At 41.9% G+C, this 22,471-nt stretch overlaps 2 protein-coding genes across 5 annotated transcripts in view; one reads left to right on the top strand and one right to left on the bottom strand.

Moving 5' to 3' along the window:
• The window catches only part of rtn3 (reticulon 3), a 35,081-nt gene extending 25,507 nt beyond the window's left edge, over positions 1–9,574 (top strand). For all 3 annotated transcript variants that reach the window (XM_071478210.1, XM_071478208.1, XM_071478209.1), the window contains 4 exons: positions 3,002–3,071; positions 4,109–4,155; positions 5,604–5,662; positions 5,787–9,574. In XM_071478210.1, coding sequence (XP_071334311.1) covers positions 3,002–3,071; positions 4,109–4,155; positions 5,604–5,662; positions 5,787–5,835 — 225 coding nt within the window. In that variant the 3' untranslated portion in view covers positions 5,836–9,574. The remainder of the gene's footprint in view (positions 1–3,001; positions 3,072–4,108; positions 4,156–5,603; positions 5,663–5,786) is intronic.
• A 1,313-nt stretch (positions 9,575–10,887) lies between these two features.
• Positions 10,888–21,007, bottom strand: zfta (zinc finger translocation associated). Of its 2 annotated transcripts, none has more exons than XM_071478206.1 (5): positions 20,473–21,007; positions 18,648–19,166; positions 17,373–17,738; positions 16,408–16,863; positions 10,888–14,942 (listed from the first exon to the last, which is right to left on the bottom strand). In XM_071478206.1, exons 1-5 carry the CDS (start codon positions 20,579–20,581, stop codon positions 14,464–14,466), a joined length of 1,929 nt encoding a protein of 642 aa, XP_071334307.1. In that variant the 5' UTR covers positions 20,582–21,007; the 3' UTR covers positions 10,888–14,463. The 2 variants fall into 2 exon arrangements, with proteins under 2 accessions (XP_071334307.1, XP_071334308.1); XM_071478207.1 differs by having other exon boundaries at positions 10,888–14,939.
• Positions 21,008–22,471: the final 1,464 nt, after the last annotated feature.

Genomic DNA, 22,471 nt, shown 5'->3' with positions numbered 1-22,471 from the left:
TCTGTGCAGGGTCGCAGGGCGGCTGGAGCCAATCCCAGCTGACACAGGGCGAGGGCGGGGTACACCCTGGACGGGATGCTATATTAGATCAGGTTTTATTTTGTTTTATATTTATTTTGTTTGTTTTGATTGCTCATTTAAAAAAAAAAATACTGTAAAACCTACAACATGTACACAAAGAAATTTACATATGCTACTGTTGCCTGAACCACAACTACAAGGCCATCCTTAGAATAGCAGATGTCCGTGACTCACTGACTGATGAAGTTTCACTATTGGTCAGATGGCCAAGTGTTGGATCTTCCCCATTGGCTGTTCCATTTTCAAAATAGATTGATGCAAACAGTTTCTATTACATCATCAGTCTTTTCCTGACTTGGCGCCTTTGTGGCAAGATGAACTAACTTTTCAGACCCTTTAAATTACTTTGTTTTGTTTTTTTAAAGCACCTAGCAACAAATACTTAAGCTACTTCCCATAGAAGAGACTCACCAGTCCTGCCCCACGAGGTCGGGCTTTCCGACAGACAAACCCCTGCATCCTGACAAGAGCTGCTGATGTGAATGAACCAGATACACTTTCACTTACATATACTCAGATATACCTGAAATTAAAGTCAACGGAAGCTTGTGCAGGAGAGCACAGAAGATAAAGATCTGTCCCTAAAACTCAAGGTAACATAAACAGGATAACGTCACCTGATGGGAGCATAGGTATAGCTGCCTGCTGTCTTACATACCTCCGACTCTGCCAGGTCTTTAAGTGCAGTCATGACCCTGGAGCCAGTAATTCCAGCAGTTTTCAGGAAGTGATGGTTGTTCCAGTGAAGCCTCTTCATCAAACAAGCTTATGTCATTGCCCTCCATGCTGCCTCTGTCCTTGCAGTTCCAGCTGTGTCCTTCTTCTCAAAGTCTGCTTCCATTCCCTCCTCTTGGGATAATCAGCTCAGCTAAGACCACTATTCTGACAGAGGTGGACCAGAGGACAACATCTGGCCATAGAGAGGTTTGATGATCTCTCAAGGTCTGCTCTCAGGTTCCACTTGTGACCAGGTGACAGGTGGGACCGCTGTTCTGTCCCTCACCCTCTTGTTTGATGAAGTGGATCAGCCGTTGCCCAGTTTGCTTCCGTTCGGCCTCCAAGACCTTTGTTAACCTTGCTAGGACCCAATTGTGACACCGTCCGTACTGGTCCTACGTCAGTGCTGCAGTCACAGTCTGAGTCAGCAGGTTTCTACTGAGCCAAACCAAAGGTGCAGGTTTCATTGACAGAACTTCAGATATGAAATGCAGCAGAGAAAGAATTTAAAAGATGAAACAGGAACACAGACAGATAAAAAACACTTGAAGTGGAGCAAACTGAAAAAACTGCAAAGTGGTTCAATGTACTAGACGCCATTTTGGGCCACCAGTCCAGCACTGCCCTGGATTCACAGCTGGCAGACAACCTTTATTTCATGTTAACATGAAAGAAAATCAATGACATCAGCATCATGTCTGCTGTTGTTGTCTGTCCACAGCTGCTTCCTTCACTCACCCTGCTGAGGCCTTTGCAATGACACATCTGTGAAACCAGTCTGTAAAATACAGTGGACTTATAAGCTATAAGTTTCTGGAAAGTCCCTGGTTTCAGGTCGTTAACATGACCTGGAAAAAGTTCCAGTCCACACTTTTAAAGTCTCTTCACACCCACAGAAGTGTTAGTCATTGTGACGGAGGAAGACTATGCTCAGGTTGAAGGTGGGCAGAGCTGTGCAGGAACATGGTCTCACAGAACTCGACACAGTAACAGGGATAATAAATGTACAGTCGTCCCAGAACCAACAGGAGAGACCAGCAGCTGACAGTCAGACTGGGTCTGAACCCTGTGTGGGTGGGTCCTGGGTGTGCAGGGTGTTTTAAGGTGCATTTTGAAAGCAGCAGTGCTTAAAGCTGTCTTTATGTCACTGATATAAACTCCTGCAGTAATGAAAGGTGTGGTCTGGTACAGGAGAATCCAGTCACTATCACTTTTCCACAGCATCTCTACTGGATCCAGGTCTGGGCTCTGACTGGACCAATCCAGACTCTGTAGATTTACTCTGATGTTCAGGGTCATTGTCAGTGGACAGACACCCTGACATGACCCTGAAGACTCCTTGATAAACCATGATGTGGAACTGTCCAGGTCCAGATCCTGATGCTCCTCCACCTGCTCCACCTGTGGGAGGAGGTTATCTGTTTACACCACACACAGAGCTGCAGGTTCTTCATCAGCTCAGCCTCAGTCTCCTCAGTAGCATTGTGAGCAGCTTCCTCTGGTCTCCATGGCAACAGGATTCCATCCTCCATGATGTGTGTGGTGGACTCATGAACAGAGATGTGAACCAGCTCCTTCAGCTGTGACTCTGATCCTCTTGTGTTGAGCTGTTGGAGTCTCAGCTGGACTTAGTCCTCGTCTAGACCTGAACCATCTCAGTCTAGAGACAGTTTGACTGTGGACTGATGAAGATCTGAACTCATCATCATCAGCTCTTCTTCATCCTCAGTCTCTGAGGTCTTTGTTGTGAGGCCTGGTTCACATCAGCTGATGTTTCTCTGCCCCAGTGTCACCGACCCACAGCCAGTCTGGTCTCACTGAGTCCAGCTCTGATAATCCTGACTCCAGTTCCTCTGTTCATGTCATTAGTCGAGGATTCACACACTGTTTCAGATACAGTGTGAACGACTGAACGTTGTTTTCAAAATGGACAAGAACAACACAAAGATTTGTTTTGTTGTCATTACTGTAACTTAGATAAAGATCTGATCATATTTGAACTCACATTTAAACATAAATGCAGATGATTTACTGACTTTATTTTCACCCACCCCCAGTGTTTTTCTGACCTTTATTAGTTTGTTATCGAACACATTTACAGTGTGCTGTTCTCAGGTGTCAGTCTGAACTGATGCTGTGTGTAGGTGTGTGTGTTGGATGCTGCTGTAGAAATGCGTCACCTCTCTGTTTGTTCCCTCCCCAGCTGGCTGTGGTCATGTGGCTGTTGACCTACGTAGGAGCCGTCTTCAATGGAATCACCATCCTCATCCTCGGTAAGAACCGTGGGAACCAGGAGACTTTGATCTCGCTGCAGGAGAAGTGACGTCTCTGTTTTACCCACTGAAATGTTCACATTCAGGATGACGAACATGTTCTGAGTTTAAAACAGCTGTAAACTCCATAAATAACACAAACAGCTGCTTTCTCATCTTAAAGTCTTCAAACTGTCTATGATGCTGTTTTTTTTAGATTTGTTGATTTAAATTTTGTGTTTTCACTTCATTATTATTTCTCACTGTTGTTTCATTAGAGCCCAGATTTCAGCCTCAGTTGGCCTCAGACCAGTTTAACAAACCAGAGGGGACAGAATGGAGATTAAAGCAAAGATTTTATGCAAAGAAAAGCCAAGAAAAGTTAGATTGAGCCCAAAGTGGAAACTATTAACTGTTCACACTTGAGCAGTTTTACATTTAAGTTGACGTAAATGATCCATCACGCCTCTGTCCTTTAAATCTTTGAATCTTTACGTGCAGTAGCTGTTACTGTAAACTTTTACAAATTAATACAAATGTTAATGACTAATACATTGATTAAAGTTGCAGCTGATATTAATGAGTATCAGTATAAAATAGCCCATTATAACACCCTGCTTACAGCAGGTTTATTAAACCTGGGTGAACCTGCAGGTGACACACAGCTGCAGGGAGCAGTTGCAGACACACTGCTGATGAAACCTGATGTTTATTGTCCAATGTTAAAGGGGCTGAATAGAACTGGTCTTTTTGATTCCAGTCTAAGAGAAGAATTAGAAATGTGGCCTAAATTTCTGTCTGTGTGCCCTGAAAACTTTGTTTAGTTTTACTGGGCAGAGGTTGAGACTCTGATCTGAACAAGAATAATCAGATAAATCAATTAAAATACATGAAGCAGGTTAAACGTCACTCGCAGAGCTCGTTGACTGGTGAGGTAGGTGTGGCCGTTTTAGAGACTGTAGTTGTGTTAATGTTGCGTTCACTGTACTATGGTGATTCTAATATTTTATTATGTCAAACTGTGGGTTTTAACATCTGGATCTGTGTCTGTGTCTCAGCCAACATCCTGCTCTTCGCTGTGCCTCCGGTCTACGAGAAGAACAAGGTGAGAGTGTGACCCTCCATCCCAGGTCATGATGAATGTGTCAGATGACAAACTGAGTCACACACACACACACACACACACACCCACCACGATGAGAACACACCCTTCAGCAGTGAGCTCACTGGATGACTCCGGTCTTGATCAGACACTGAAGTCTTTCTGCGTCCCTCTTGTTGCTGTCTAGAGTCCAGCTACTGAGAACATGAAGTCATTGCAGTGTGAGGTCAAACAAAATGGCCGACAGCATCACACAGACACATCATGTGAATTCTGAAGCTTTGTTTTGTTTTCTGTGGCTGTGACAGTTTGATTCCTCCTCATAAAATTAGCTGCAACTCCCACTCCACCACTTTGTAAACATTGATGACACAGAGGAGTTGGTAGGTTTCCCTCTCCATCGTCCAGCCTCCGTCCTCTGCTGCTGACCTGGGTTCAGGTCCCGAGTAGCTCAGACGTCCTTCTCACCAGCTCTCGGCTCCAGCTCCACTGTATCCTCATCAGAGGAGTGAACGATCCTCTGACCATGGCCCTGAACACCAGAGTGAGAGTGACTCAGCGTGGTCACTCGTATCTATGATCTTTCTAATTACCCAGAGTTCAGTACCACAGGTGAAGGCTGCTACTAGTCCTACACACTTGGAGCTAGAAACACAGTTCCAAAGCTGAAATGTGAAGCATGTTAAAGAGACTTTTGGTGCAGATATCAGGTGGCTTTATATACATTTTTTTATCATTAAATTTTTTTTTTTTATGGTTTTCTATGATAAATGATGAATCATGATGAATCATCTTGAATATTTCAAACACTATCTAAACTCCGACAGTAAAACCTGGTGAACAGTTTCTCCATCCTTCGTCCTTCAGCTGTATAAACTTGGTAGCATTAGCGCCACCATGTGGTGAGAGCATTTAGTTAGATGTCTCAGCAGCTCTGGTGTCTGTGGATTCACTGGATGATGCTGAAGAGATTGAAGTAGGCCCCGCCCATTTGGCTCATGAAAATTTTCCCACCATTTTGAATTATATGCAAAACATGAACCCTGAACACAGTCTGTATCTTCGAGATATCGTTTAGCGTTCTTCCATGATTGAACAAACTTGTGGGCGTGGTCAAAGTCAAATTGCTGTAGCCTTTAAATGCTTCATCCAATTGGAACCTCATTTGGAGCACGTGTACAGACTGACGCCACAAATCAGATGACTGATTTTCATTCAGTTTCACCACTAGATGGCACTGTGAGAGAAACAATAACTGCATAACAGAAATTACTACTGCAAGCTGCAGCTTCTGCAAGCGCAAGCTAGCTGCACGAGCTGTAAGTTGCAGGAGCTGCAGTAGCGAGCTGGAGCTGGAGCAGTTTGCAGCAATCACATGCATTTCCTATGAGAAAGGCACATGCTAATTGGTAATACGATTTAATTAATGCTCATCTTTGTACTTCCTCCAGACCCAGATTGATCAGTACATCGACGTGGCACGTACTCAAGTCAACACCACAATCGCAAAGTAAGTGAATGTAAACTTCAGTGAGGGGATGTTCAGTATCATCATCCTCCTCTCAACAGATTTTATTCTCTGATTCAGTTCACAGATTGTTGTATTTCAGGCCTGTTGTGTTTCTCTTCTCCAGGTTGCAAGAGAAACTTCCCGGAGCTGTGAAGCGCAGCAAAACTGAATGATCTGCCCCCCTCCATTAGAAACCTCCACATCACGTTCATCCTCATCTCCATCACCATCTTAAACCCCCTTACCTCCCCCCTACCCCACTCCAGTTAACCCCCGCCCCCAGTCTAACTGCCCCTCCCTACTCCATCTACCATCACCACCCTACTACACTGAACCTTGCTAGGTAGAAAATCTCTGAGCTACTCGATATTCAATGTAAAACTACTGCGCAGCTTAACTTACAAGCATTAGAAAAGAACTGTGCCTGTGCAGACAGGAAGCGCATCGCTAGCGAGGAAGTGATGTAACGCCGCGCCGGACCCCGCCTGTCTGTGGGCGTTGCCACAGGGGAATGGAGGCAGGGTCGAGTGAACTAGACTGAATCTATGACCTGGTTTCGTCGTGTACAGCGAGCAGGGGGTGGACGATGGCTGTTTATGTCACCAAAAAGCAAATGTCTGTACTTTAAACCACACATTTCCATGAACGTAAATGGGTCATTTAAGCTGGAGACGTTAAAGAAAAACAAAAATGTAAAATAAAATTAAAAAAAAAAAAGAAAAAATGGAATGAAAGCAACCTTTTGGGTGTTATTGTGGATAGTCTTATCCTGCTCTCGTGCTCTACGGCTGTTGTATGGATAGATATGAGTTCATTTTTAGGAGCTGGTAATGGGTTTGCTGTTATCGATTGGCCTGTTTTTGAGTTTGTTTCCATTCACCTTACAGGCACTTGTGTATGTAAGTTTCTGCAATGCACTGAACTTTTATTTTTCAAACCTATGAGCAGGTTGAAATAAAAGGATTGAACACTGAGCCAGCTGTGATAATTTGGTCTAGTTCACCCTCTTCTGATCAGATGCATTTCTGGAACAGTTTTCTGTATGTATATACACCTGAAGACAACTGCAGGCTCTCTCTGCTGTGTGGAACACGTTAGCCTCGCTTTTTATATCAAATGAACGTTCCCTCACTCACAGCAGTCCTAACTCCTTTTTTTGTCGCACCTGTTCAAGCCACAAAGTGTTGAGATTTCACATTTTCACGTGTAAATTTTGATTATTCTTATCACTACTTAATACTGTTATTGATATTAATTAGGATGGCTGCTTTGACTCCCTACTAGCTTAACAACAGCTTTGTAAGTTACATTAGTGTCATTGAGCTTCATCATTTTAAACTGAAGGACTTTCCGAAGAAATAAATTCCTGTTGGTTTGATAGGTTAAGAAAATACACCCTCTGATGTGTTATCACACCCCTGAATCACCTAAATGTCTTCCCCGCTTGCTTTGGGGGTTTTAGAAAAATGTATTGAGTCTAGAGTGTGCTAAGACTTTTACAGCATTTTGAAACTTTGAAACCATGACAAAGTTGACAGCTCTGAGGAAAGCTTTTTTTTTTCTTTGCTTTCAAGATGAAAAGTTTATTTTTTTAAAATTCACAAAAATGGTTCATTAAAGAAAACAAAAAAAACCCCCAAAATTGTACATTTTTGAAATATGGATTTAATAATTACATTTTAAAACGGGATCACAAATTTATTGTGTTACATTACGCAAGTCTAGCCAATCAAAACTCCTGTTGCTTCTCTACAGGTGGGCCTTCATTTAATTTTTCACGCTTACAAATATTTAAATTAAATCAATTAGTAATTGGAAATTAAAATATGACAGAGGAAGAGACATGTTTGTGAGATGGAATATGACAGGCAGACTCATACACTAGTAAATGGAATAACAACAATAAATTATAATAGTATAGTTTAAAATGACAATAAATTGTAATAATAGTTTAGTTGACTAGTAATTTGTGTTTTCATTTAAAAATATGACAGTTAAAATTTTAAATATTAAAACATTAAAATAGAAATACTTTTTTTGGCACATTTTAGATTCCATACAAAACCTCAGCAGGGACCTGGGAGGTATTTATGAGATCAGGGGCTGGTCTAACAGAACTGGAGGGTGATATTTTGAATAAAGAGTGGTTATTATAGAGCTCTGTTTGTCACTTTGTTTTTCTCTGACTGCCATGAAGCGCATGTCATAGTATAAGCTGGAAAGAGTCTCACCCTTTCTATAGGCTGTATCATATTTTGACCCTGACTTTTGTTTGATATGATTATTACTTGTGATTGTTTCAATGGTGTTTTTGAACTTGGTAAAAAAATTTAAAAAAAAAACCATAGGCATATGTTAGCACGACTGCTACATCTCCATATTGTTTTACGGGATGAGTATTTAGAAGGAAATTAAATTACAAGTTTGTTAGTGTTGCTTTCCATTTCCTTGTACCCCAAAGTGAGTTTGCACAGAGCAAATCCCCTGAATACTGAATGGCCAACAGTGGAAGATCATCCTTCCACTGCCTCTCAATGCAGTAACGACTCAGACTACTACTCAGACATCTTCCTGTGTGCTGAATGTTTTCTCTGGTGGAACATTCCTCTCCATGCATGCCCCCCGCTGTGTGTCGTCTCCCCGATCACCTCACACGCATCCTGCTTAACTCCTCATGCATGGTGTCTCCTTCAGACTCTGGGTCGTTACAACCAAAATGCAACGTTCCTGTTGGAGATCCTAGCTGTTAGCAGCATCTGCACAGCCTCCACAGGCGCTAAAGGAAGTAGCTAGCAGGTGCGAAGGGGGGAATCCGGCCTGAATGCAGACACTGATAATGTTATTATGCATCCTGTTTATTTATTTGAATGTGAGGCAATTGCATCTTGTAGCTTTAAAAGGCTACATTTTCATTTTCATCTAAAAGTTTTGCGCAAACTACTGGAAAACATTTGTGTTAAATGTTTGGTTTACGTAAATTCAGTTTATTTAAAGGGTCCATTCTATCATAGTACAAAAACTGTTTCTCGGAGAACTGTAGTCACATTTGTAACTTTTGCTTTGTGATGTTTGCTTTCGCCTTAAACCGTGGCGGTGAATAGATTTAATTTGTGCTGCTAACACCGTTGAAAAATTATATCTAAAAATGTCCTTGTTTCTCTGAATTAACAGTTTATAATGACTATTTCTTCTGTATAAAATGGCTCCAAGGAAAACTTTTAACTCCACTGTGTTATAGTGGAGGTAAAAATCTCTCAGACACTGAATTTAATCTGAAAACTGAGGCGAACAAGACAAAAGTTAGAAATGTGAATGTAGTTCAGTAGTCTAGATGCCACTGTCGGCACATTCTGTAGTTTGGTTGAATCGACCCTTTAATGTTGGAGCTGCCAGTCTGACCTCACCCCAGAAGTGCTGTGCTATAACAGCTAATTATGCTAATTATGCACTGCACCTTTAAGTGAAACCTGTTCAGGAAAGGCCATGTTACCTATGTTAGCGTGCTACCAAGGCTAAATAGACCACTGCTACTCGGAGTCCTAGTTTGCTTATTTCTTTAGAGTGTAATATATAATATGAATAAAAACTTGACACATATTTGAACCTGTTCCCTCACAGCATGTTGCTTTTCTCCTTTTCCTGTTCGTCCCTCTGTGTTTTCATCGGGTGTGGGTGTGTGTGGCAGGAGTGTATTTGACTTGTCTCTGGGGAGTCTTGTTTTGCTTTTTGACTCTTTACTGGTATCTAGACATTGTTCACTAACATCAGCTTTGTTTTGTATTAGCTATGACTTTGGTTCCAATTTTTGAAGCTTTGGGAAAGATGTTGCAGGAAAAAAAAGAAAAATGAAAAAAAAGTATGTGGTCTCTGTACTGATGTCAACGTGAAATTAATAAAAACACGTCAAAAGAACATGGCTCAGTGGGTCTGTTCACTTGGGTAAAGGGCACGTGAGTGCAAGAGAAAAACATGGTAAATCCCAGCATGCCTGCAGTGTGGGAGAACAGAGGATTAAAAAACCCATCCAGATGAAATATCCAAAATAAGAAGATTTGACTTGGGAGGCTGCTGTCTGTTATGGTGTTTGGGTGGAGAGATTACAGTTTCTAATTTTAGACCAGGCCAGAATACTAAAACTAGTAAGTGTTAATAGTCACATGAACACTTGACATCTCATTTAAACCCTATGTAGTGTTACATAACAGAAACAAAGGCACATAAATAATGAGTGAATGTCACAGTGTTAGCTGTTGTGTTACAGATGAACCGATGCTTAATGCTGCTCCTCGCTCTTCATACACTGACAATAATTAGCTTGATTAGATAGAGGTCCATGTGTGTGTGACTATAAAGCAGGTCTAGGTTCTATATTAATACTGTGAAAGTATCAAAGCCTCAGTCCACAGAGAAATGCACACAGCCTGTATTCAGACACTGAGCCTTAAAACCAGCCGTCAGGACTTCTGGGACTTTGTGATGTCACAACAAAGCAGTCACCACCTCAGCCACACCCCAAGCCCCACCCACCTGGACCCACCATTCAATTTTCCAAATCTGATATATTTTTATTGGATCACTCAGAAAACAGTCAACTAATCAGCAGAGAGGCTCAGAGCCTCTCTTCTGATTGGCTGACTGACCTGTTGTTACTAGAGCTCCAGAGAGAAGCCTGAGAGAGGAGATGTAAAACTACACTGAGATGGTTTTTGGTTCTTCAAACCTCAAATAGATCTTCTGATGGAGATCAACACTTCAGATAAAACACTGGATAAGTTCAAATATGGAGATATGGAACATGAAGTGATATTTAAAGAACTGGGCCAAGTTGTTTCAGTAGTGATCAACTGGATTGCAGTTAACTATATGGCTTTAGCTAGTTAAGATCCAGTCTAACATGATCCCAATCTGGTTTAAAAGAACTCCTTTGACCATTAGTAGCACTATTGAGCAGTAATTTGTGAAGAGATCTCTAATTTGCTGCCAGTTTCAGGGTGTTCCTATGATGAGCCTGTTTATAGTCAAATTTAACAAGACAATAAGACAATGATCAAGACCCTGGTCTTCAAACATGGCTGAACTTTTCCAGACTAACAAGATTTTATCCACCTCAAGTAAAATCCTATGAATTCTTCTTTTTAAGTATAATTAAAGGAGTGAATTGTTAATCTTGGGTGACATTATCTTGAATAAAGTCACAATATTCTGTAAATGAGCAGACAGCCTCACAGTGTTGAGTTTTTATTCAAAGATCACAGGAGGAGAGAATGCATATCTCACATGTTGGCCATGTACAGATGAGAGGTGAGCAGACAAAGTTTAAGTGAAGAATGAGAGGCTGGTCATTCACACAGTATAAACACACACACAAACACACAAGCAAATTCATTATACCTCATTATCTCAAATGCTCCATCATTTATTTCATGGTATCTTACTTCATTTTAAATAATTAATGGTGCTATGTCAGATTTCTATTGTTAGCCAAAGTGGACCAATGAAATGGAAATATGACTGTGTCTCTGTGTAGCAGGGAGAGTCCACTTGGGCTTTTGTTTCAAACAGTCAGTTCTGATCATTCCTAAAAAAATGTAGAATTCGTCAATCACATTTACATAAAACAGAGTAACTGGGCCACTAGTCTAAATATTTGGAGAAAATGTAATGTCAAATGAAGAAAGTTGTAATTTGAAAAATTATTTTTTTTTTTATTATTTTGAATTTCAAGAGACAAAAGTGAGAGTATTATTATATAAAATCATAATTTTAAAGGAAAAATATAATATTTTAAGAATAAAGTCATAGTCTATACTTCAAGTATAAAATGGTGTGAGGAGCGTGAGTAGGTTAAATTACATGTGTACATTTTAGTTTTCCTAACAGTCCAATAAATATTTTGCACAATTTTATTTTGCAACATTATGACTTTATTCTCAAAATGTAACTTTTTCTCATTGTGATTTTTTTTCCCTCAAAATGACTTTATTGAAAACAAAACTGAAATATTAAGGCTTTTCCTCCTGATGACCTCTTTCCCCCAAATTACTTATTCTAATTGTACAACTTTTTCAAAATTAATATTTAACCATTTTTCCAAAGTACTTACTTATTTTAATATGACTTTCTTCCTAATGACATTTTCTTAAGAATTAGAATGTAATTAATTTTTCAACTTTTTTTCTCAAAAATATAATTTTTTTCTTGAAATACAGAGGCATTTCCTCTCAATTAACTTTCCAAATTACTTATTCTAATTGTACAACTATTTAAATTATATAACCCTTTGACCAAACAATTTACTTTTTTATATTACGACCTTTTCCTTAACATTAAAACTTAATTCAAATCTTCAACTTCTCCCTTAAAAAAAATACAATTTAAAGACTATCATCCCAATGACTTTTGTCAAATTACTTCTAATTGTACAACTTTTTTAAAATCAGAGTATAACAGTTTTTCCGAAATATTTACTTTTTTATATTATCACTTTTTCCTTAAAATTACAACTTAATTCTCCTAACATTACGACTTTATTCTGGCCCTAATACAACCCACAGCAGACATATGTGTCCAGTATCTTCAAAGATTACTGATTAAATGGTTGTGGATGAAAACATAATCCCTGAGTTACATTTTCCAGGTGAAGAAGTGACATTTCATGGCAGACTTTTCTCTTGCAGACAGCTGTTAAGTTATTGTTCAACTCCTTTTGTTGCATAAACTCTGTACAGTGAATGAAAAAATGAAGCAGTACCAAAGCTCTAGTAAACTTTTCAAAGTGAATGCAAAAGTCCATCAAGCTATTCTCCAGCCAGTAAAGAACGACACTGTTTAAACCTTGAATAAGGTAGAAAAACTGGACATAATAACAAACATGTTTTGTAGAAACCAGGGTGCATAAAAGTGCTTGTATAAAGGAAAAATAATTCTAATTTTTCATATATGTATTTACATATTCTTTTTTGTGCAGTTTTTAGCTAAGATGAGTTGTGGGTGATGAAAAGGATGATGATGCAGGCAGGTGTAGCAACAATGCAAAATGACAGAGATAACATATCTCATAATGAATGAGAGAGGAGGACGTCCTTGTCCTCCACTGTAAACAAGGAATTAAATACACTAGAGAGATCTGAACTCACTGACTGCACGCTGGCATTCATTGTCTCAGCAATAACATCAAACACAGTCTCATTCTATTAGCTGTACAGAAGGAAAGCTGGGGTTTAATACATTTTTAGGGCAAAGTGCTGTGTTGTCTTCAGACACATCGTAAAACTAATTCAGCTCAGTTTCGCTGAAGACTCTGTCTCTAACTTCCTGAGAGCAAAAGACTCTGGCCCCAACCAGTAACAAGCCCCGGGCCCCTTCCTGGACCTGAAAGATAATAGAAAGGAGATGTGACTACAAATATTACAGTGTGCCATTACAAACTAAAAGTCCAGACACTCATTAGGTGTTGAAGGAACAGGAAAATGCATGAAGGAGTTTTAATAACTAAAGCTCCATTTTCAGTATTAGTCCCTGGTCAGACCAGAAACAGACTCAGCAAACTTCAGTTGTGTGTCCTAAAGAAAGCTAGCTGCTGAGCTAATAGTTTACATGCTAGCTAGCCAGGAACATGGTAGCACTAGCAGGAATGAGAGAGCGGACCTTCTGGGTTTTGAGGCTACGCTGCTAAAATTTCATGTGCTAACAAAGTATTAAATTAACATATTTTTACCACCAACTTTTACACACAACTGCAAACTGCCTCTTTAATGGAGGGTTAGGGTTAATACAATAACCAGCAGAGAAAATCTGCTGAACACAACAAATATTATTTAAGTTTTGCTGTGAAATTTGCTTGAAATCATAAACGCTGGTCTGACCAGGCCTCTAACCAGACCCCATGTGATTAATAATCTGTATCTTTAATCCAACACAGTATGTAATCTGTAAAGTAACATCTCTAATGTAAATGTAGAGGCTGTCTGATGAAATTAGCCCTGTTTGCATTAGCATCCCACTACAGGCTCTGTAGCCCTTTTTTTTTAAAGCCTCCTTGGTATTATACACTATACTTTTTTCTTCTTATGGTGAAAATTGTATCCGCTACTGTGTCAAGCTAAAATAAATCCGGCCCATACTTGGGTCACATGCTTGTTTTCCTCTGGCCCAGTATACGCCCATTTCCACAGCCCCAATCTGGCCCATATACAGCATGATTGTCAGATGCTACTTCCACATGTGGACCAATTCTGGAGCACACACACAAATCTTCTGGCTGTCAGTATATGGACCAGACTCGGACCGAGGACACAGGCATATGCTGGGTCAGAAGTTTCTGGTCTGTCCTAATGGTACCTATAGATACTTGGTGAAAGTTGTTAGGATTTGGTAAATATATCCATGCGAATGTGCAGGTAGAGATGATCCTAACTCCCATGAGGTCCTCGTGTAATACTGGTCCTGTGCAGATTAGGCTTTCATTTCAAATGAGTGGCTGGACTTTTTTAGGCCATGACATTTTTAGGTTGTTGTCATTTCCTTTTGCAGCAGTTTCTACCTGCCACTTTAACCACAGCAGTGCTCAGATTTAGATTTAAGGGGAAATTACAGTGCTTCTCAACCTGGGTCTTACTCTCATATGACACATCGGTAACGTTTTACTCAGCACCTGATTGTAGACACTTGGGAAGTCAAAGAGGGCAAGGAGCAGGAGCAGGAGAGTAAGACCACATTTGAGCTGAATTTCCCTTTAAGAAGAAAGTGGAGGGCTGTCTCTGAACATGGGCCACGTGAGGAGCGACAGACTGAAGCCCTTTCTAAGTGCCAAAGTGTGCTGGACTGGGAGCCAACTCTGTGTGTCCGTGGTCCTGGGAAGAGAAGCAGTCATCAGAATGGATGAAGTGCAAGGTGGTCTGGTTGTAGCTCAGCAAGGCCTGCTGCTTCTCCTCCGGGCTGTAGTCCAGGGAGTGGGGGTGCACCTGCTGGATGTGCCTCTTGATGGTGCTGACCTTCAGCGTGGCCAGAGTGGCTCCGCACACGATGCAGATCAGCCCGTGCCTCCTGCAGTCGTAGTCCATCAGGTACTCCATCCGCCAGCGCACCTGGTAGTTCCTCCTCTGGTCCTTCCCGGGGTAATGCCCGTGGCGAGAAGCCGTGGCTGTGGCGCTGTTGTCCTTTGCTTTGCCCTTCTGCCCGCTCACGCCCTCCTCTATCTTCACTATTTTACTGGGCACGATGACATCAGAGGAGGTGTCCTCATTCATCGCTATGGTAGCTTCAGTCGGGTTGATTTCTGCTAAAACAATAAATGCAGTTAAACTAAATGAAACCGCCTTACTTTAATATTCTTGTCTATTTCCTCACAGAGGGACCAGGTCTACTGACAAACAAAGCTTTTTGTAGCTTAAAACTGCATAATGTGAAGATCTGTATGTAAGAAAAGGCTACATCACTGAGTAAAACTGTCCCCACAGGGACACACTTATTCAACCTGTTTGCTCAAATCAAATTATACTGTCAGGTGTGAACACTAGCTAAAACCTCTTTTAATTTTTCAAATAAAGGAAAAATAAATTCATAAAAGGGTCAGTAACTGCTGAGATAATAAATTCCATCAGTCATGTGATACTCAGCACTCTGCTCTGACTCTGGTTTTTAACAGACATATGTTTGTATTTACTAAATGTATTCCATCTCCTGTACTTTCCAGTGTGTTAACACACTTAACTGCTGTTAGGCTACTGTCAATGTAACTTGTCACTTTCTGAAAATGTTTCATATAATAATTCTGCCATGCTGGCTCTCACTTCTTAAAAAACACAGCCAAAAAAACCCAAAACAACAAAAGACAAAATAAAGTTGCAGGCAGTGATGTCTGGGCAATCAGCCCAGTAGGCCAGAGTTACCATGGAAGTATGATGTCATTATTTCAAGGGCATGGTTGTAAGCACTCACAGCAAGTTTCATGTCAGTTGATTAAAGACGGCTGCAATACAACTTCATTTCTTGTTTAGTAGCTTTGCTGCCAATTTCGATTGGTTGTTAAAGCTGAACACTTTCGCAAATCTAAACTCCATGAGATAACTTTTCTGAGTCTTGGTCTGAAGATCATTTGTGCCAACATTGGTAAAGATTGGCCAAAAAATGATTTCTACTACAATCCAAAATGGCAGCTGCATCAGTTAGGTCAATGTCTTGACCCCTCTCTCTCTTCCCTAACTTTCCTGTGTCTCTCTCACTGTCTCTATCATAATAAAGCCCATCGTTTTGAAAAGCAAGTACACGGTAAATGCACCTCCAAATTTGACTTCTTGTTGGCGAGTGCTTGAGGCACAGACATGAAACTTGGTGCAAAGCACCATGGGAGTGTCCCCAGTCAGCGTACCAAATTTCAAATCTTTTTACTGTGTGGTTCTAGGGGCTGCAATAGACTCCCATGGCAGAAGAAGAAGAAGATGATGAATAAAAAAGCAGCTTCACTACTTGGCCCAAAAAATCCGCAAGTCCAAAGCTGTAAACATGAAACATCTATGCAGGAAGTGATTGTGTTACCGGCAGAAGCTTAACACCTGTAGAAAAGGCAAAACAATCTATAGGAAAAAGATTTTTCTTTGAAAAGGAAAAATGTGTTGTGCTGAGGAAATAAAAATTATAATGACTTTATCAAGTCAACACGTAAATGTGGAGAAATAGTTAAGTCATTTGAAACAGAAAGCAGATCAGAAAACGTTTTTCCTGTAGCATGGTAACCATCATCTCACCATCTTGACTTTGCATTCCTCCACTAGTATAATCTTTGGTCCAGGCAGCAGCCATGGCTTCTCTTTCCTGCCGACTCAGGGTTGTGGTGTCAGGGTGACATTCCTGGATGTGGCGGCGGAAGCTGCTGACCTTGGTTTCGTGCAGGACCTGAGAGCACACCATACAGAACGTGTCCTGGCCCTGAGGCCCGTAGGCCACCAGGTAGTCGAGGCGGAGCCGCCATGGGTCGCCCCCGCGTAGCCGCCTCTTCTTCGGCTGGCGGGGGGGCTGGGGTCCCTGCTGCGGAGCACCGATGCCACCGTCCTCACCAATAAGACGAGTGTCCTGAGTTAAAGTGCCATCGCCTTCTGGGTACAAGTCTGTGTTAACCTGGATGACCTCCACATCCTGAGAGAAGGGGTCCACCCTGACGTCTTTGGTGCTGGGCTCGGATTTGATTGAGTTTTCTGACTCTTCTGTCGCGGGGCAGAGAAGCATAAAACACTTATAAGATTAAAAAAATATGAAAACATCACCTCTTTAACAACTACAGTTCCCATGAGGGTTTGGTTCTGAGCCTGTATCAATCATCATTATGTGAGATAATGTTAGATAATAACGAAACAGAAAGACGAACTCGTCACATCAACAGCCAAAGTCTGAGGTTGGGAGGTAGAATTAGCGTGACAGGATATCCAGGCTGCTCGACTCACCATGTTACCATAGCAACACTGATCCAGATAATCAGCAATAAAAAGGGTTGTTGGTGCTGGAAGGGTGAATGTCAATACATCTCAAAGGTCAAAGAGATAAGACAAAATGATAAGATTAATTTATCAAACTACACAGTCACAGTCAGATACTTCGACCTGTTCTAGTTTTACTTTCTATAGTTTTAAGCAGTTAACATCTTGCTGTCTTACTTTCTACTTCCTTAATACCAACTGTCCGTTTTGTTTTTGGGTGTTGTGCCATCTGTTCTCACCATGAGTCTGAGCCCAGGCCTGCAGGATGCAGTGCTTCTCCTCGGAGCTGTAGACCAACGAGTTGGGGTGGGTGTCCAGCACGTGGCTCTTGATGTGGTCCAGGTGAAGCGAGGGCAGTTCTCCTCCACACACCATGCACAGCAGCCGGCCAGCCTCCGCCTCGTACTCCATCAGGAACTCCTGGCGGAACCAGGCGTGCAGAGAGTCGTTCAGGTAGCGCTCCAGGGTCTGAGCCGACGGTCCGGGGAGATCCTGCTCCAACTCCTCCTCCTCCTGAGGCTGCGGGGCCTCCACCTCCTCAGACTTGGGGGACAGACTGATGGGCTGTTGTGGCTGCTCTTGGGGTGTCACAGGGTCAAGAGGTTCTGCCAAAAAACAAGATCGAGGGGACAACTGTTGTTGTGTTTTTGACACCACCACAAGGGGGCACTAAAGTCAGACATGTCAGTAAACTCTGTTAACTGTTTTCCTGCTTCAGTCTCTACTGAGTCTAGTTTGATCAGGCTAACGTTAGTTAGCATTAGTAAATCTTTAAATGACTCATTTTTTACTTGTGCTACACTACTATGACTAACATAGTAATAAACTCTGTTTTATTTACTTTTATATTTCTTCTAATGTGGTGAGATGTTTCTGTGCAGAATAATGTACTTAATGTTTAATACACAAAAAGAAACATCTACACGGTGCAGGGGCAGGTGGTAACAAAGGGCCTGGGGAAAACCCATGTAAATCTACACAGAACATGCAAAACACAAGGAAAGGAGAGTGTAGGCTGTGAAACTGTTTTTCATATGGTTATTGTTGGAGATGTCTGAGCCATGGGTACAGGCGTGAATGACTAAAGACCAGCAGAGCAGCTACATGAAGAGAGATGATGACATGAAGCAATGTGACTATTTTAAAATAGCTCTATGTAAAGTCTGACTGATACATTTGTACAATTCATTTATATATATTTATTTCAAAATGATGAGAAGATCAGTATGAATTTCATGTCTGCTAAACCTAGCTTAGCATAAAGACTGGACCGGGGCGTGGGCATGTAGCCTGACTCTTTCTGAAGTTAAAACTACACCCACCAACACCTTCAATCTCACTGGTCTCACCAGGACCAGTCCAGGACCAGTTCTTCCCTCCCCTGCACATCATCACTGAATCATTGCAACACTGACTCCTCCTCCTCACCAGGCTACAACACAAACTCATACTGCCACCAAGTGTGATATCTACAACATTTCTACCTCATCCAGTCCAAGTAGAGTCCTACCCACCGGCAGCATGTTGGCCTGAGTCCAGCTGCTCCTCTTCCTCCTGAGGTGAAGGTCCAGCAGCAGAGCTGTACGACCTATGACCTCCCCCCAGGCTCAGGTGCTTCTCCCAGCCCGAGCGGATGACCTCCTTGTCGGCGGCGCTCCACAGCAGGGAGTCTGGGTGCTTCTGCCTGATGTGCCTCTTTATAGTGCTGAGCTTCAGCGTGGCCAGCGAGCTGCCACACACCATGCAAATCATCCCGTGCCGCTGGGGGTCAAAGTCCATCAAGTACTCGCTGCGCCAGTACTCGTGGTAGTAGCGGCGGTGGTCCCTACCCGGGATCCGGCTGAGGCCTGGACGTGAGGCTCTCTGGACCCTGGGTTTTCGTCCAGAGGGCCCAGGAATCGGGGAAAGGAGAAGCGGGTGGTCGGGGCCCTCCGTGATGCTCCAGTAGGTGGTGCCTGGAGATGTGACAGGTGTAGACATGACAGGCCCTGATTCCTCCTCCTCACCATGGCCATTGGCAAGACCGTCCTCCTCTGACACAACAGGACAGGATACAGATGAGTCCTGGTTTAGAAATGTTCTGGGCAACTAACAATCTTATAGAAACATGTAAATATCTCATTGGTATGAACAACTGATTCTACTTTTCTTCCTCTGACACCAACACCAGGATTCTGTCTGAGTTTGTTGAACTTGAAAGTTTTTGTTAATATTTTCAGTGACAGGGACTGAGAAACTGTATCTAATGTGGACCTGCCTGATGATTTAATGAGGTCACTGCTGGAGCAGAGGGATCAGTATTTAAAGTTCTTCTTCTGTGTTGATCTCCTATCAGAAGATATATTCGATGTTTTAATAAACAAAAAACATCTCAGTGTAATTTTAGCCTGTTTTCTGAGTGATCCAATAAAAAGATTTCAGATTGGATGGTGGGTCCAGACAGGTGGGGCTTGGGGCGAGTGTTTTGTTGTGACATCACAAAGTTCCAGAAGTCCTGACGGCTGGTTTTAAGGCTCAGTTTCTGAATACAGGCTGTGTGCATTTCTCTGTGGACTGAGGCTTTGATACTTTCACAGTATTAATATAGAACCTAGACCTGCTCTATAATCAAAAACACATGGACATCTACCTTTAGACTGGATGGAGCTTTAAAAGTCATTTTTGTACTGGTGCACTACACTGTTACATAGCAACAGAAGACAGATCTATTAGATATATGACTTGTAATTAAATGGCCAATACTATGGTACCACAGACAAACTGGAATATGTTAATTAACATTACAGTACATGAGCAATATATATATTATCTATGTACTGAACAAACTGTATATTGTGTATGTAAACTTTGTGTATATATGAGCTGTCACACACAGGTCTGCCAGCTGAAACACAGGATCATGAGAACACATGGCTTAAACATGATGAAGGTGACATGTCTGTCATTGTTTGGCTCATGATGATTGATAGCTGGACATTACATCACTATTTATGGAACCTGTCTTCTTCAGGTGAAGGGATTTCCTGGTTCTGATTATCTGACACAGCTCATTTCATCCAACAGCCCATCTTATTATTGTTCGTTGATTGGAGTGAGGCGGGCTGTGCCGCCGCTGTCCACTAGGTGGCAGCGGCGCGTCGGTCCGCCCGCCTGCCTGCGTGCTGTTGAGCCTTTGTTTATAGGAGCCACAGAGACGGAGGGGCCATGCTGCTCCATGGCATTGTCCCTGACACGGAGTAACTGGCTGCTTGACAATGGCCGTGGCTCTGACAGCCCCGCAGACCCACTTTACGGTGGGAAACACCAAGAATAAAAACACTAGTTTGTTTTTTTCTTTACCTCCCAGGTCACTCTCCTCTTGCGTCGCTTCCTCCTCTCCGCTTATTATTAATGAGAGCAGCTCAGCCTGCTCGGCGCGCCGGAGGTCCCCGGGCTGCTGCTGCTCCATCCCCGCTGCTGTGGTCGTGGCTGCTGCTCCTTCACTGTAGCGTAGCGGCGACGCGGGACATGTCACACACACAACAACATGTCACACACACACAACATGTCACTCACACACACACAACATGTCACGGTACCACGCTCACGCCGCTCGACACGCATCTGCCAGCCGCGCGCTCTCTCACGAGCCCATCGCTGAGGAGCCCGTGCTTCTCGATGTCCCCCCACGCGCCCCGCTCGGGAGCCAAGTTAACTTTTGATAAAATCACGCAGTCATGGATCCTGCGCGACCGCAGCCCACTCCGCGTCCCGCTCTGTGGGGAAGCGCCTCGGCGCAGGCCTCCAGTAATGTATTTTAAGGCTCTTGCTTGTCTTCAGGGTGGGGAGCCGGACTAGGGGCCCCTGGGGCTCCTTAAGGGGCTCCTGGGTAAATTTAAAGAGACAGTAGCAGCGTCGACAATGCACACCCACCCCGTGAGGGAGGGGGTGGGGAATGGTGGGGGGGGACCAGCGGAGCAGCAGGGACTAATACAGATAAGCTGCTAATACTAATGCCGTTGTTCTCCTAAAATCATGCGGTGATGGAGGCGCTTTGTCGCGGCAAAGCAGCGGTTAACACATGAGGCGGGTCCACTACACATCAGGGCCCCACAGCTCCAGCTCCTAATGTTCTGTTCTGGGGATCCCACATGGTATTTACATAAATCCCCTGTTTACACTGAGGCTGTATACCGGATAATAACCTGTTATTATAGCCTACACAAGCTGCAGCCAACAGCTATATTCATTTTGATTGATCTGCTCATTACTAGCTGGACTGAACAATTAATTATTTGTTGACATGTTCAAACTGCTGGATTTGTCTGAACAAAGGCCCAAACATAAGTATTTAGTTTTCCATCAAGAAAACCATGTAGATATATAATATATGATATATATGTCCTTATATCAACAGTGGTGTTACCATTTGTGTCACTTATATATTATTACCACATATATACAACCTCTGGATATATAAGATATATGTTTATAACATACGAAGAAACCATAGTAACATTTGTATATGTACATAGGGTATATTAAAATGTTTTAAATGGGATATCATGTTGCAAGTATATATGTTAACAATATAGGCTATAGTGTCAGGAGCTGATGCAGCAGGTAAAAAGTTACCCAACTATGTAACAAGCAAAAATTAGAAACAGAACCCTATGAAAAAAAGCCCCAGTCCCTTCTTTGTTTATTTTTGGGATAAGGTGAGCTTGGGACGCCATTATTTCCACAATAATTGATTCCATGTAAAATAAAAGATATACATATACTGGTGGTTAAAAATCTTACTGGGCAAGAAGGAAATGTCACCCTCAAACAACCCCCACATGAGGAGGGGTCAACAGGGGAATATGTCATCTATGAGGGGATATGTTATTATCACATATATACATCCTCTGCATATATAAAGATATACATTAATAACATTTATGAAATAACCACAGCAAAATTTGTACATATATAGGTGATATTAAAAATGTTTTATGGTATATCATGTTGCAACCATATATGGTAACAATATAGTCTATATTTTATATATATATATATTCTGTTATTTAATGTTATTTTTTGTCATTTAATAATGTAATGTAATGTAACTATTCTTATTTTGTTGGACTTAGATTTCATGAATGTGTCTCCTTTGTCCAGACAGTACTGCTGCATCATTTGTGTTGATTATACTAAAATTATACTGAAATTAAAATCATTATTTCTTATTTTGTTGGACTCCTTCTCATGTCCCATCTCTCCTGAGTTGAGGTTTTTAAATAGATTGTCCAGCTTCTGCTCTTCCTTCCCCTTGTTCTTTTTGTTTATAAAACTCACCTATAAACATACATATTTG

This window comes from Trachinotus anak, unplaced genomic scaffold (genome assembly GCF_046630095.1).
Source record: "Trachinotus anak isolate AG129_WGS33_773 ecotype Australia unplaced genomic scaffold, CSIRO_AGI_Tana_v1 ptg000005l, whole genome shotgun sequence".
Lineage (NCBI taxonomy): Eukaryota > Metazoa > Chordata > Actinopteri > Carangiformes > Carangidae > Trachinotus > Trachinotus anak.
This window is presented reverse-complemented; position numbering and strand designations above follow the sequence as displayed.